The 15,856-nt window shown below is 43.3% G+C and overlaps 1 protein-coding gene across 1 annotated transcript in view; it reads left to right on the forward strand.

Annotated features, from left to right (window-relative positions):
- USP13 (ubiquitin specific peptidase 13) overlaps window positions 1–15,856 on the forward strand; it is a 106,426-nt gene that overhangs the window by 49,375 nt on the left and 41,195 nt on the right. The window contains exons 7-10 of the mRNA XM_070583178.1: window positions 2,167–2,261; window positions 3,346–3,533; window positions 8,111–8,182; window positions 8,545–8,638. Coding sequence (XP_070439279.1) covers window positions 2,167–2,261; window positions 3,346–3,533; window positions 8,111–8,182; window positions 8,545–8,638 — 449 coding nt within the window. The remainder of the gene's footprint in view (window positions 1–2,166; window positions 2,262–3,345; window positions 3,534–8,110; window positions 8,183–8,544; window positions 8,639–15,856) is intronic.

Genomic DNA, 15,856 nt, shown 5'->3' on the forward strand with positions numbered 1-15,856 from the left:
AGTGTTACTCACCAATCTGTTTCTGTCATTGGGCGAAGAAATAACCATTGTGTCTGACCGAATCATTTTGTATCTTTGGAGCGGTTGATGACTGGAAATAGGAAATGTTAATTTCTCCGTGTGGCTAGAACCTAACAGGCACTTATCTCAAAATCCTAGGCCAATGCCAGTGGTACAATTCTAGCAATTTTATTATTTTCTAATAGGCTCTGATAATGAGTTAAATTTTCAAAACTATCTCACTAGTTAATAATAACCAAAGTTAAAGAGCCTAGGAAGTGTCTCTTTCACCTTCCAGTCAGTGTTTGAATGGTATTTGCTTGTGTCACTTCTCATGGATTGAAAATATTGTTGATGTATTTGTTTCAAGTTATTCGTTCAAAGATTTTTGATGCTTAAAAGTGTTTAAACTTTTTGGAAATTTCTTCTTCTTTGGGCTGGGGATTTCGTCTTTTGTTTGTGCTTTTGAGAGCACTGAATTATATTTAAAAAAGAATATAGACGAAGGCTGCTATCCACCAGTTAAAGTGAGCCCCCAGGGGAAGCAAGGTAGAGGAGAAAGCTATACAATGTTTAATCTGTTAATAACGCAAAGACTGACTTCCTTTGGGTGGCGGTATCTCCTTGTATCTGGATTTGGGTCGGAAGGTTACCAGAGCTCCTATATATTACTTTTTTCTTTTTTTCCTCCTGCTGATGTTCCAAAGAGCAGGAAAGTCCATGGACGGTCTTATCTTTTACTGTCCTAAAGAATGATATCTTTATATCCATTTTCCTTTTAGTAGGTTTTATTTTTCAAATTTAGGAATGAAGAAATTGTGGGTTTTGACTCTCCATTCCTGTTAAGGGCCTAGGATGGTGCCTCGCCAAGACTACTGGTCTCCTGAGAGATCTAAGGAAATAGTTTAGTGTAAAGGGAAAAGGACCGGGCTGGGAGTCAGAAGACCTGGGTTCTAGGCCACCTGTTAGGTTTGAGGCAAAAGATTGAACCTTTCTGAGCCTCTTTTCCTCATCTGCAAAATGGCCTGAAGATGTCTCTTCCTTCTTCCACTTTGCACTACTCTGAGGACAGATAAGGCAGTGATCAGATAGCTTTGAAAACTCTATGCAGTGCTTCTCAGACTTTGCTGTGCACCTGGGGGTGTTGTTAAAGGCAGATGCTCATTCAGTAGGTTTGGGGTGGGGCCCAGGTTCTGCATTTCTCACACTCTTACCACTGCTTCAGGTCTGTACACCACCCTTTGAGAAGCCAGATTTGGTCTAAAGCATTCTGTTGTCGGGTGGGATATTAGAATCCTGAGGAGAGAAGCTGCCCACCTTGGCACAGAGCTTCCCAACACTAGCGCACCATGAGTGGGTTACCAGGGAGGCCAAGATGCCCACCCCTCAAGTCCTGGGGCAGGGGGGCAGGGCCCGGGGCGACTGGAGCCTCCTCTATTACCCTGCTGTGCCAGACGTCGCATCATTTTCTGTGTGTGCTACGAAATGGACATGTTTAGGAAACAGTACACAGTCTTCATGAATCCCTCTCCAGCTCTGTGAGGGGTGAGCACTAACGGAGGAAGGAAAGGCTGAGGAGGCAGGTGGAGGTGGACATTGGTGAGCTGGTAAGGCTGAGACCATAGAGGGTTCCAGTGGCAGCGTTTTGCTTTGTCCTGGACCTAACACCCAAGTCCAGCCATTCAGCTGCCTCTGAGGGCCTGTGTGTTCCCTTCTAGGTCCCCCCTTCCATTGGCAGACCATGTCACCCTTCTCTTTTCTTTCCTCACCCTTCTGACCTCCTCAACTTCTAGTTATGCCACTGTTGTTTTGGTTAGAAAAATCAAGTGTTAAACATTTACATTTGTCTAGTTTTAAGTTGTTTTAACTTTAGGCACTGCTCTTTTATTTTCTTGAATCAGAAAACTTTTTTTTATTACTTCTTAAAATGTCAAAAGAATTGATATATGGGTATATTTACAGAAAATTCCTATTTATTTTGTTTATTCTTTCTCATCTGTCTTTCCCCCAGTTGAATGTAACTCACGAGATGGTTCTGCTGGTCTTGTTCATTCGTACAAAGCCTGTTGGGTACCAGTCCGTTGCATAATAGGAGCTCAATAAATACATGTTGACTATTGAATGCTTAATTACAGATCTCAGTGTTCTTTTCTCTTCACCCTCTAGATGTTTATTCTTTTCAAGAAGAGGAACCCGTTTTGGATCCTCATTTGGCCAAGCACTTAGCGCATTTTGGAATTGATATGCTTCACATGCACGGGGTGAGAAGGCCTACTTTTGTCTATTCCCACCTTGCAGGGAGGAAACTGGTTTATTTAATATCTAATTCCTGTAACACCAATCTTCATTTTATAGGTTTATAGGTTTTAATGTTTGCATTTATGTCTTGAATTTAGTTAATTAGCATTTTCTTTTGGTTACCAGCTTAGGTGTTTTTATGTTGTAATACAGATGGCACCCATCAAGTGTCATTTTGTTTTAGTTGGAGTTTACGTACAACATTTCTGTCTCCTTGGATGGAGAGTTGCAGGAATCCCTCTTTGTCCACTAAAGGGAGAAGATGCGGGAAGATGACCTTTAAAATTTCTGTGACCACCATCACTGTAATTAATTTATGAAGGGAGGCAGAGCTCCCAGGGGGTGGAAAGAATAAGCCGACGTATTATTGCTGATGGAAAAGCTTTGCTTGATTTAGTATTGTGTTCTCAAGCTGATATCCTGACTATGTAAGATTTGTCCCTATGCTGAGCTGGTGAAATGTGCCTACTTTGTTTTTGTCCTCTCCTCGCAGCTGGGCCATCTCCCTCTCCTCATGTTCTCCTCTTTCTCGCTCGTGTCACTTTTTCACTTATTTTCTCTGCTCTTCTGTAGCCCTCCCTCCTATTTTGAGGCACTCCCAAGCCCCATGCTTTGATTCCACTTTCTCCTCCAACTGCCTTGCCTTGTTGTTTGCTGTGTTGTATCTTCCCTTGAAATTATTCTACTTGCTTCTTTTTTTCAATTCTTTTTTGTCTTTCTTCCTCCTCCTAGCTCCTTTCCACTCAATCTCTCTCTCTTTTATTTTCAAATCTTTAAAATGTGAGTTTTTTTTTATTGTAGTAAGATATACATGACAAAATTTATCATTTTAACCCCTTTTAAGTGTACAATTCGGTGACGTTGAGTACATCTATGCTGTTGTGTAACCATTACCATCTCAGTCTCTTTTAATTAAGCGGTTTATTTCTCTGTTTAATTGGGAAAAAAAGGAAGAAACATCCATTGCTGTTAGAAATCATTCATGGGACATAATCTGTGAATGATAGTCACAGCTAAAGTTGTTTTTCTTCACCGACTTTGCCCCAGACAGAGAATGGGCTCCGGGACAATGACATCAAGCCTCGTGTCAGCGAGTGGGAAGTGATCCAGGAGACGGGGACGAAGCTGAAGCCCATGTATGGCCCTGGATACACGGGTCTCAAGAACCTGGGGAACAGCTGCTATCTCAGTTCTGTCATGCAGGCCATCTTCAGCATCCCAGAATTCCAGAGGGCGTAAGTTACCCCCCGGGGCGCTCAGCACTGCCCTTATCCCTTCCATGTCCACTCCACTCACAGGTGCTGGGGAAGCCCATCTTCATCAGCTGCAGGACATTTCACCACATCATCTGTGGTGTGACTTCTTGCACTGAAGCCGGGTGAGAACACTTGTCAAGTGTTACGGAAATCAAGTGAGATAAGGAAAGCTTTGTCGCTGAAAAGCCTCCTGTGGGGGTTTGTCATATTAATAGTGGCTTCCATTTTTAGACCATCACTCTCCATGCCAAGAAGGTATTAATCATTAATCTTCACAGCAAGCCTGCCAAATCCCTTCCTATAGATGCGCTAGGCGAGATTCAGTGATCCATTTGGTCGATGTTGTCCTCTTGGTGAGTGGAGTTTCTTAGATTTAGACTTTAATTTTTTGCTACTCAAAATGTGGTTCACAGACTGGTGCTGGTCTTGGACTGCTGGTTATGGATCTGCAATGACTTAAGTATGGAAATTGAGAGTGAACGTTTAGAAATTTTTGTAGCAATTTGACATTGCCATGTTTTATAACTGGCATTTCAGTTTTTCAATAATTTATTCATGTTATATTTTAAATTTTTTTGCTTTTTAAAGATTTTATTTTTCCTTTTTCTCCCCAAAGTGCCCCAGTACATTGTTGTATGTTTTTAGTTGTGGGTTCTTCTAGTTGTGGCATATGGGGTGCCGAATCAATGTGGCTTGATGGGCGGTGCAATGTCCGCACCCAGGATCTGAATGGAACCGGCAAAACCCCGGGCTGCCGCAGCGGAGCACCCGAGAACTTAACCACTCGGCCACGGGACCTGCCCCTATGTTGTATTTTTTAAAGGTATCATCTGTATTAGTTGAAACAGACAAAAAAGCTGGCCATTCACCATAGATAATTGGGAGGCACTGGTGCACTTCCTAACTGGGCATGCACTAGGCTGCCTTCTTCCACACCTAGGGGCAGAGTAGCTGTGTCTGTGGCATTTTCTTCCTTAGCCCATGCTTAGGACAGGGAGCCACAGAAACTGGGAGCTGCACTGGTACGCTTATGGACAGCCTCTGCCTAAATTTAGGAAATAGTCTCTGGTATTTTCCAGAGTGGGTAGGTTTCCACCTTGGTTTGAGTATGGAGGGGGACACACATGTGGTAAGACAGACAGATGGGTAGACAGGACACTAAGAATAGCACGGGACAGTTTTTTATCCATGTGGAGTTGAAATGCTAATAGCTTTACTGGTGGTTAATAAAAAGTGTATCAAATAATGCTTTTCTTTCCTCTTGGTATTGAAGACTTACCTCTTACTGTTTTCTGGCTTTGGGAATTTATGGCCAGTTTTCCATGTCTAGTTTTCATTTTTTTATCCAGCCAATAAAGAGTAGGTTCTACTGTGCTCAGCAGTGTGCTGGGTTCAGTGGTAATCAAAAGGACATGGTGCCTGGCCCCACTTGGGGAAACAGACATTAAATAAATAATCTTAGGAACAACTGCATGGTTATAAACATGGTAGATTCCCTGAAGGAAAAGGAAGGAGGTGGTCAGAGAGGCTCTTTGAAGAAAGGACATGCACCTTGCCTGATGTACAGGAAAAGTGGGGACAGAGGGTTTGGGACAGAAGGAAGAACAAATTTGAAGCTCTGAGATGGGAAAACCTTTTCAAAGGTATGCGTCATGCACTGTATTTTTTAAATACATTCTTATCCTTGTCGCATACTTGTATTGTCATGTGGGGAACAGTGTAGCTTCATCTTATGTGTCTCATGCTCCAAATTTTTAAAAAAAATCTTAAAGGAAAGTTCTTATGGTAGATGTTGTATAAATATTGTTTGTTTTAAACTAGAATGGAAGAAACTTGTATTCTTTTGTTACAAAGCCCAACACATTTTTAGTGCTTTATAGTCTATAGTTTTTGAAAATTCTTTCTATACACCAAAGTTTGATGAACAATTACCTTTCTGAATTTTTTCTTCAGTGAAAAAATGTACCTCCTGACTGTGTTTTGGATTTATGATTTGAATTTCTCACCTCAGTCTTGTTTCAAGAGTTTTAGAATTTTATTTTATCGAGTATTTTATATTTCTATTTTCTAAACATTTACTGTATATATTAGAGCATGAGCAGCTTATTATTCATACTCCTCCTCAGTGTTTTCTTTCTTTTACCAAATATCACTGGCCTGAGGTACTTGCTCTTTAAACTCCTCTCTCCCCACGGGCCTAACTCAGTGGAGTTCCAGGAGCAGCGTCTCCATTTTGCAAGTAGAAAGGGTGACTCACAGAAAGATTAAATAACTTACGCACAACCACAGTGTAATTCGGGAACATCGGCCTGACTCCTTGATACCCTGTCTGCCACCTGAACCCAGTTTCCATTTCAGAATAATTCTGATGAGGATCAAATCTAAATAAACAAGTGTACAAATTGAATGACAACTGAGATGGATTGTCAGATAGCAAAACTACATTTTTTTTTAAGAAACACTGGATTACAAACTAAAAGCATAATAAGTATTTTAAAAATTATCTAACATTACTTCCGCCTTTTAATTTAATTTTGTCGTAATGGAGGATATTCCTCATCAATTGGAAAAGGAATATAAATTGCTAGCAAGGTGGACATTTCTGACATCAAAGATTATCCCCTTTAACTTTATTTTTCTCCACCAATCTTTCTTGAAAGCATAAGCCTTTCCCTAATACTCGCCTTCCCAGTGAGTTTTTTTGTCCTGTCAGGTTTTGAAATCTGATAAAGGCTAGATTGTAAGAGAGCTAATGAGTTCATCATGTTGTGTATTGTTAAGAATTCTTCAGTGCAGCATATGGTTCTGAGTAATTTGGTTCCGAAGTTTTGTTTATCTATTATTGGCTCTTGGTCGATTGAAAATTTCTAGATGCAATTCTTGTCCTGGTGACATCTAAAAGCTGTTTGAATGGGACTGTCCCTGAGAAGCGTGCTCTGGTAATTTTGATGTAGGTACATAATCTGGGATACGAATTCTGAGTTTGTAGAGAACAGGTGCCTAGAAATTTCTGGTAGTTGAGAGATCCGATTACAGGTCATTGCTAACTACAAGTGTGTCATGGTTTTCTGGTAAAGCTTTGTTGTATGATGCCTTTTCTGTTGGGTTATAGGTAGTCAGTTATAGAAATTGGTTATGTGATTACACAATATGAGTGTATTTATTCAACAAATATTTATTGAGTGCCTTCTACAGGTCGGATGCTGTTCTAATGCTGGAGATGCAGTGATTTAGATAAAGTCTGTCTTCAGGGAGATTAGATTCTAGTATGTAATCTCCAGAGAGAGATAATAAACAAGAACGTAGATAAATTATGTAATTGCAAGTAGTGATGCATGCCAAGAGGAAGGTCAGCCAGGCTCAGGTGACAGGGAATTAGGAAGGGTGGAAGATTTCTTTTAACCTGACCTGAGAAGGAGCAAGGATCCATGGGGAGAGCACTCCAGGAACGGGACAGCAGACGGCATGACCTTGAATCAGGAGCAGATGGCATGACCTTGAATCAGGAGTGAGCTTGGCCTGCCCCAGGGCAGCAGGAAGGGCAAATGGCCGGGGCAGTGTGGGCTGAGGGAGAGGGATGGGAATGAGGTCAGAGAAGTGGGCAGAGCAGAGTGCATGACGGGCCAGGGAAAGGGATCTGCTTCTGGATTCTTCCTCCTAGAGCTTTCAGGCTTAGAACTTCAAAGCCTGAAGAGGGAAAGATCAACAGCACAAAGCAGAGAGTCTGAAATAGGAAATGAACTTTGGAAGTGAGAGGAATGATTGTACGTTGAGATTAGAGATGAGTGGTTAAAGTTAGCGCTGCTCTGTCGGGATAAACCGGTCAGAAAGAGGAGTTGTGGGCTGCTCAAGGGATCGTGGACAAGGCAGGTACAGCCGGCAGAGTGGTTCAGAGCGTGGCTTTGGAGCCAAGCTGCCTGGGTCCACTCTGGGTTTCATCACACACTCTCTGGGTGACTTCGGAAGGTACCTAATGATTTTGCATCCCTATTTTCTCATCTCTCAAATGGAGTAACGATAATAATCCTTTCCTCTTATGGTTGTACTGAAGACTCAACCAGGTGATATAGGAAACCCTCAAGAAACGGTAGTTGTCACTGCTGTGTCGTCGTTATTCACTTTGGTGTGATTGAACAACCCCTGACCTCACCGTTTGTGTTTGAGATGGCAGTTGCAATGGCAGAAGCCAGTGCTTCTTGACTCTGGCGACATGTTAGAATCACTTGGGGAACTTATAAAAGATTCCAAATCCCAGGCCTCACCCTCAGCCATGAAATCAGAACATCTGGGAGTGACTCTGGCTTTCGTATTTTTTCAGGAAACTCTCTGGGGGATTCTAACTTGCACCCAGGGTTGGGACCCGCTGATAGAAGCGTGAACATTTTAGGGAGGTCCGTGAATATGGCGGCAGAGGTAGGAGCTCAGGAAAAACGTTTCTTCAGTGGATGATTTAATTTTGACAGAAAGGCAAGGAGGTCTGAGCTAGGATGATGGCTCATTTTGGTTCTGATCTCCTCTTAGTTCCTATGTTTTGACTGTCGCTTCTCATTTCCTAGGTATGTAGGAAATCTTCCAAGAATATTTGACTACTCTCCTTTAGATCCAACACAAGATTTCAACACACAGATGTAAGTGCCCAATTGTAGTTGGTTTAGAAAAGTATCCAATAAAGTGTTCATATTGGTTATCTCTGGGTTGCAAAATTAAAGGCAGTTCTCTTTTCTTCATTTTCTGTATTTTTAAAGTGTTCTAAAGTGAGCGTGTGTTACTTTTACAAGAAGAAAGAAATTAATAAAATTATAACGTACTGAGGAAAATTTGAAAATGGAATCAGTATTGAGCTGAATCAAATAAATAAGTTATTTGTGAGAAATTGAGATAAAATGTTCCACCTAAAAGCAGCTGCAATTATTGAAATGCGTAGGTAATTTTAGCATCTCTAAGGGGAAGCAACAATGACCTTTTGTTTTTGTTTCTCCCTCCCGTCCAGGACTAAGTTAGGACACGGGCTTCTCTCAGGCCAGTATTCGAAACCTCCGGTGAAATCTGAACTCATAGAACAGGTGATGAAGGAGGAACACAAGGTATGTGTCCGGGTGGTGGCCACGTTGATGTGTGGGAGGGGCCTTTACCAGCTAGAACGTGGATTTCCTCTGATTTGGCAAGTGGTGCCGTCAATTTAGCGAGTTGGCAGAATAGCTGTTGGATTTCAGAGTCTAGGGTGTCTGTCTGCATGCTACTAAAAATTGTGGTAAGTAATAACCACGGTTTGGGTTTCCAGTGCCAGTCACTTCATGGATTACATGTGATTTGTATCATTAAGGGTCTTCAGAAACAGTATTCTTCCTAACATACAGCTGAGATGGAAGGAATAAACTTTATAAAAATATTAACATTTTCCTCTTGGTAATACAATCTTGGCCCTTATGGTGTCTTTCTTCTCCTAAGCCTCAACTTTGTTTGCTAGAGTTTCTCAAGAGGCTGGTTGGTATAAACACACTGATCCCTAGACCTTTCTTTAGAGCTGAGGATTCTGAATTTCTGGTGAAGGCTGGGCAGTCTTCATGTTTGGTCAGCTGGCGGGGAGTTTGTAAGCACACTCAAGTATAAGTAACTCAGTTGGCTATTTAGTCCCTGTTAATTGATAGCGTAATTGAAAGATGTGCTTTATCTCCTAATAGTCAGACTTGCATTTCCACGTGCCTGCAGGATGGGCTACTGACCCCTCCCTGGGCTGCTCTGTTACACTACTCTAGAGGGTGTTACTTGCAACCTAGTCTTTCTGAGTGGTGCCCTTGGCGTTGTGCAGTGCACAGCTTACACAGCTGTCTTTGGCGGCCTTGGCTTCCATTGCTGCAGATGTCCTGAGTGGAGTTCACGCCCCACTTGCTCTGCCTTCAGAGTACCCTGTCTTGACTTAGTGGGCACGTTCTTTCAATTCTGTTTCTCAAGTGTTTGACCTCTGTGCTCCTACCTTAAGTCAGTTATCCTTAACTAATGCCTGCAGACTGAGAGCAAGAATCGAAAGTGAATCTGCTCTTTTTCCTAATGAAGCCAGTTAGCTGGGGAAATGGAGCAAAGAGGAGAAGGGAGATTATGAAGGGCACATACAGAAGCAGGGTTGGGGAGTGGGGAGAAGGGAGTAGGTTGTGAGGAGGATGGAGAGGGATACAGACTTTCTGAACAGCCAGACAGGAGACCAGAGTGTTGGTGGGGCAGGAAGCCTTATGTTCCCTGGTTGCCTTGTTATCCAGCATTGCAGGATCATGAGTTCCTTACCCACCTGAGACTGGAAGACCCTCATCTGGGATGCAGCTGAGGAGATGGTTTGGGTGTAGGGCTGGGGTCTGAGCTTATCAGGCTGCTTCTGCCTCTGAGCTCCGCTGAAACTTTGAAGAGGCGCTAGCGAAGAAAACGGTCCAAGATTTTGTTTTGCTCACATTTATCCTGAGTTGGCATCCAGGCTGTCACTTCTTAGGCCACTCTTAAGGCGGAGCCCACCCTCCCTGGTGGAGGAGGTGGAGACTGGATTGGGATTTGGGAGCCTGGCTTCCTCCCCTGGCTCTGCAGGGAGCTGTGGGACCACGGGCAAGTCATGTACCCTTTCAGTCTCTGCCTGGCGGAATTGGTCTAGGTGGTGGTTGTGAATATTGCAAGAGTGAAGGACCCCTCTCTGATGTAAATAAAATCTGTGCACATTACATGGCTGCTGTTGTGCTTTTGGAATCTCTTCACTTGAGAAAATGTGAAATGCAAATTCATCCATTTAGCGAGGTTTAGAAGTAAAATTTGGTTTTGTTAATATTACAATATCTTTTTACATTAGAAAAAGGAAGTTCTTAGATGAGCAAGGCACGTATTTGTTCAATTTTGGACAGTGACTGCTTGGGGCCCTTGCCCCCTCCTCGCCGGTGGGTTTAGGGACCATTGTGCAGTAGCTCTGTGGTTCCAGAGGTCTGAGGCTTGTAGATGGGAACCACTGCTCTGTCTGGCTCAGGGTCCGTAACTGGCAGCATTTGGTCCATATTTGGACTGCAGGTGTGTTTTGCTTGGCCCCCAGACAAATATCTGAATTTCCAGCTTCTCTTAAACACATGGCAATCCCAGCCCATAATAGCAGTTGCCTGAAGCTGAGGAGCAGCATCCCTTCACACAGGACACACAGTTCCCAGCTGGCTCCAGTCCCTTTGTGATTTGTGATCCAGCAGGTACACTGGGTATTTGGGTGTGTGACCCTTGATCTAGATAATCTGTAAAATCCTTTCCTACTCAGGTGCCGTGATCTAGTGGTCTTGAAGAAAGAACTCCGCATGTGATCAGTGGAGCGATGCGTATCTTGGCAGTGGAGGGGAAGGCCTGTCTGGCTGGGTGGGAAATGAGAATGAGGGAGTCTTTGGTCCAGGTGTCAAAAAGGCTCCTTTAACATTCAAAATAGAACTTGAATTGACCCTATGATTTTCTTTGTGGCCCTAGTGATGTCAGTTTCAAGCTGTTATTTGAACAGACAAGTAATTCTTAGTAAAATCTCCAGTCTCCTTCACAGAGGAGGGAATTACTTTCTGAGGCATCAGGATTTTCATCAGCACTTGGTTTCAGAGAAAGCAATTTGTCAGAATCTTCTCTCTGATATCAAGAGCCCCTTGGTCAGGTGGTCTTGTCCCAGGCCTCTGGCATTTCTGGCTTGTAGATGAGCCTGAAGTGCTCCAAGAGAGGAAAGAAGATGTGCTGAAGCAGAGAGAGGGATAGATTACAAGAGGAATGTGTGGTGGAGGGGAGAGAGCATAAGAGAGGGGTGGGAGCCATGTGGTGGGAATGCCTTTTTACAGGGCCGCTACCACCAGTGATACTAATAACTGTGTTACGTAGAGCTTATGAAAGGCCAGGCTCATCCTGCATGTTCACTGATGCAGAAACTGATGCACAGAAGCCTTGCCTGAAGTTACAAAGCCAGGGAGTGGCAGAGCTGGGATTTACAGCCGGCAGACTGACTTCTGAGTCTGTGCTTTTGACCACTACACTATCCTACTTCCCTGACAGTAGATCCAGGACTTGGTTCCTGCTCCCTGTGCCTCAGTGTGTGGATGGTGGTGAGTGAATGACAAAAGGGGTGTGTGAAGTTTGCAGAATTCCAACGTAACCCAGTAACTTGAGTTTCTTACCTCTGTCTCACATCTTGGGCCATTTCTAGAATGTATACTTCCTGGTATTAAATTTTTCTTCTCCAGACCAAGGTAAAATCTAGGTTTTGTGTATGCATGCTTAATATACATTTTCATCTATAAAAAGATTTTCAGTATTTATTTTGGGCACTGCCATTTCTATATAAATTTCTTGAATTGATTTTTATTTTTTTGGTGAGGAAGATTGTCCCTGAGTTAACATCTGTGCCAGTCTTCCTCTATTTTGTATGTGGGTCACTGCCACAGCATGGCTTGATGAGTAGATAGGTCCATGCCTGGGATCCAAACCTGCAAACCCTGGGCTGCTGAAGTGGAGTGCACGAACTTAGCCACTGCGCCACTAGGCCGGCCCCTTGTTGAACTGATTTTTGAAATTAAATTGCACCCACAGTAAATAAAATCTCCTCACTATAAAAGAACACTTTTTCTTCTTTAAAAAATATATTCCTGATCTTTATGCATTCTAAGACAGTGTTCACACACTTTAGTGTTGAATACTCCATAATTTATTTCTCTTTTTGAAGAGAACATGTTTTAAACAATCCTGTATTCTGAGCAATTGCTAGTCTCAGTTTTTGATCCACGTGAGATAACCAGTCTTCTACTTTAGTGATGTAATTTTAGCCCCAAACATAAAAATATTGTTTTCACTAACCTCCATTTTCCTAGATTGGGCAAATATAATATTTCTAACTTACCTTTTGAAATATGAAAAAATAGCTTGGGGCATGCCATCTATTCCTTTAGCTTAGGAGATTAAGGGTGGACCTGGGTTAGGAACTAGTGGACCAAGGTTTATGGTTTAAAGTGAGTTTAACTCAACAAACACCATAAGCCTATGTATTAGGGACAAGCTGAGATGCGTCTATCTTTTTTTATTCGTGTGGTCTTCCAATGTAAGTATCCGTACAAGTGTTTCTCTGATGTAATACAAAGCCTCCATCTTGCTGCCTGTTTATTAATTAAAGCGTTAGGCTCAGGGGCTATGAGGGGGCAGAGTCTGGCTGCCCTCTTGGTGCAGTGTTCACCAGAAAGGTCTGTGCAAGCATTTGGGAAAGATTCTGAACACCATAGTCTTCTAATTTGAGCTGATCTGTTTTGCAGTTGCTGACAGAGAAAGTAAGTACAGTACCCTATGAATATGACAGGTTCCTTACATGCTTGCTATTTTGGAAACTGTTTGGGGCTCCCCCTTAGAAAGTTAGTTGTCAGGACTGGCCGTTGCTTCAGGCGTCCGAGAGCTGGCTCTCAGAGAGTGCGTGCTTCCTCAAGGCAGGCCTGGCCCTTGGTCAATTTTGGTCTTTTCTTTCATCTTGTGCGGTGATAGGCCCATAGGGGACGCTCAGGTGATGTCACTGACCCCACTGCCCACTAGGAAACATGGTTTCTTTGAGTTAGTTCTTTGGTTCTTGTTTTGACTTTTTGGTTTCTTTTGGGTAACTGCTTTATATAAAGCCTGGCCTTTAAAAAAATTATTTAAATTTGTAAATATACAGAAAAGTAGAGCGCAAAGTCTAATGAATCTCCATGTACCGATGTGTCGCTTCAGCAGTCACCGTTCTGCCACTTTGGTCTCATCGATCCCCCCTAAACTCATCTCTTTCCTTTCCTTCCTTTCCTCTCCCTTCCCGGCAGTATTTTATCACCAAATCCAGTCCTTTTCACTTGTAGATAGTTAATATGCAGCTGGAACTAGGATACCTTCTTCTTTTCTTTTAACATAAATATCATGTTAAAAGTTGTTTGAAGAGTTAGAAGCACCCCACCAAAATTAACCACGAGTCCTCAGTACCAGCTAATACCGGTCCATGTGCAGACTTCCCTGCAGGATCAAGGACATCTTTTTAAAGTCCGCCTCCTTTTCTTTTTGCAAGCTATTGATTTGTTGAAGGAGCAGGATCCTCTGCTCCGGGATTGCTCTAAAGATTGCTTCCTTGAGGTGTTGTTTAGCTTGTGTTTCCCATAAGCTGGAAGTTAGATCCGGAAGCCTAATTAGATTCAGCCTCCAGTTGTTTATAGCCTGACTTTCTAATATACTGGATATGGGGTGACTATAGTGATAGCTGAGCGTGGGAATTAGTGAGACCTCTCCCCTGAAATCAGAGATGGACTAGGTGTGGGGCATGGGTGCAGGCAGACGGGGCCAGCTGATGATCAGACGTTGACTGTGGAGTAACCAAGTTTGAGCTAAATCCAGCTGTGACAGCCAGGAGTTGGAGTGTGACATGGAGAGGAAGGGCTAGCATCTCTCTGGTTGGGACACTTTTAAGTAACATCTTGATGGTCAATAATTCTCAGGCTATAGCTTGACTGTTGAACAAAGGATTAAGAAAGATCAGTCGAGGGAAAACAAAGAAGTGAAATGAGCACAGAAAGACAAGAGGCGTGGGAGGGGCATGAGTGAGACTGGGTGGCAATCCCAGCGCAGGGCTGTTTCTAGGGTCTTCACCAGGGTCTTTACTGAAACTTCTCCTGGTTGTATGACCACATGATGGCACAGAGCAGCAGTGATCTTTTCAGAGTTTACTCTCGTTGAACTTTTCAAAGCAGCTGCTTGGATGGGGACTGGCAGCCACACCACGCTCGAAGCACGGCTTGTAAGAAGTAACACCATCAGCAGCAGGCGGTGAGTGTGTGCTTATGTGAATGCCTAAACAGAAATGCACCATACAAAAAGATTGATTCCAGTTGGTGCCTCTACACTGTGGAGGGTGGAGAAAGACTTGCACAGACCTGTCCTGTTGGCCCCAGAGGTGCCTGGGTGTGGAGAGGGCTTACCCAGAGTCCAAGACGTACTGTCTTCTGATTTCAGCAACTGGTAGGATGGACTCGGGGACATCAGAGGTGAGAACTAGGCACATGTGTGCAAGAAGAGTATTAGGATGAGAGAGAGACACACAGAGAGATAGAGAGACAGAGAGAGAGGGAGAGACTGACTTTTCTAGCTATGTGATCTTCGGCCAGTTACTTGACACTTCTTCGTCTCAGTTTCCTCATCTGTCAAGTGGAGAAAATAATGAAAATAATAATCACCTCATGAAGTTGGGTGAGTTAAGCAATATACACATATAAAGTGCTCAGAACTGTGTCTGGCACCTTGTAATTATTCATCCAGGTACCTAGAATAGTGTCTGACATTTTATAGCACTCAGTAAATATCTGTTGAAGGAATGAATAAATGTTAGCATTATGCAATGATAAGGCATTATTATTGTGTGCGTGTGTTGGCTGGTACTATGTAGATAGACAGCCGTATTGTGAGTGAAGAAAGTTACCACTTTTACATAGTTTTTAGGAAGTGTATATACAGTTGGAAAATTAATTGTCAGGGGTAAATTGGTCTTCGCTGGAAGTACATCTGAAGCCATGTGTGTGTGTAAGTCGGTCATTTATGTACAGGTTCCAAGTCCTCAGATGCCAAAATGCTGCTACTTTGGGGAGTTCTCCTCTGAGAGCTGCTAGCACTGTTTTAGGTCCTCCGCAGTGCTCCTCAACATTTTTTATAGCTACGTGTGTTGTCTCTCATTGCCTCTGTTGTCTGCCAGAATCCCCAATAGTGTTCTGCACAAGGTAGGTTGTCAGTAAATATTGAATGACGAGACCAGATATATTTTCAGCAAGACAGGAAAATTCACCTGAGTTTTATTAGCACCATTGCTTAGAACGTGCTCATTGGAGAGATTTTATATGTAGGGCAGGCCCTTGGCTGCCGGGAGATAAATATAGGTTTTCCCATAAGCTGGTGCGTCTGACTGTGCGATTCTGCACACCTGTCGTGGTCTCCAGACCTTGAGCATTGACCTGGATGTCCAGGAGACCTCAACGAAGTGTGAGACCTGGCCTCCGCCTGTCAAGGACTGCAGTCACGCTGAGCAGGTGGGCCAGAAGAGGCTGCAAGTTGAAGGGAGCAGGAGGCACTTAGTGTCATGAGCCCAGTGATGGCCCACATAGCAAGTTCTCTGGGCTTCAGAGGAGGGGGACGTGGCCTGGAAGCTGAGCATGTGGAGGTTTTGAGAAGAAGTGGGTGGGCAGCAGCCACACGTTTGCAGAGAGGACGTCAATTATTTCTTTGCTTGATTGGCAGGGTGCTGCAGGTGCCACTTTAATTTTGCTGCAGAGTCC

The sequence above is a fragment of the Equus przewalskii genome, chromosome 18, assembly GCF_037783145.1.
Source record: "Equus przewalskii isolate Varuska chromosome 18, EquPr2, whole genome shotgun sequence".
Classification (NCBI taxonomy): Eukaryota; Metazoa; Chordata; class Mammalia; order Perissodactyla; family Equidae; genus Equus; species Equus przewalskii.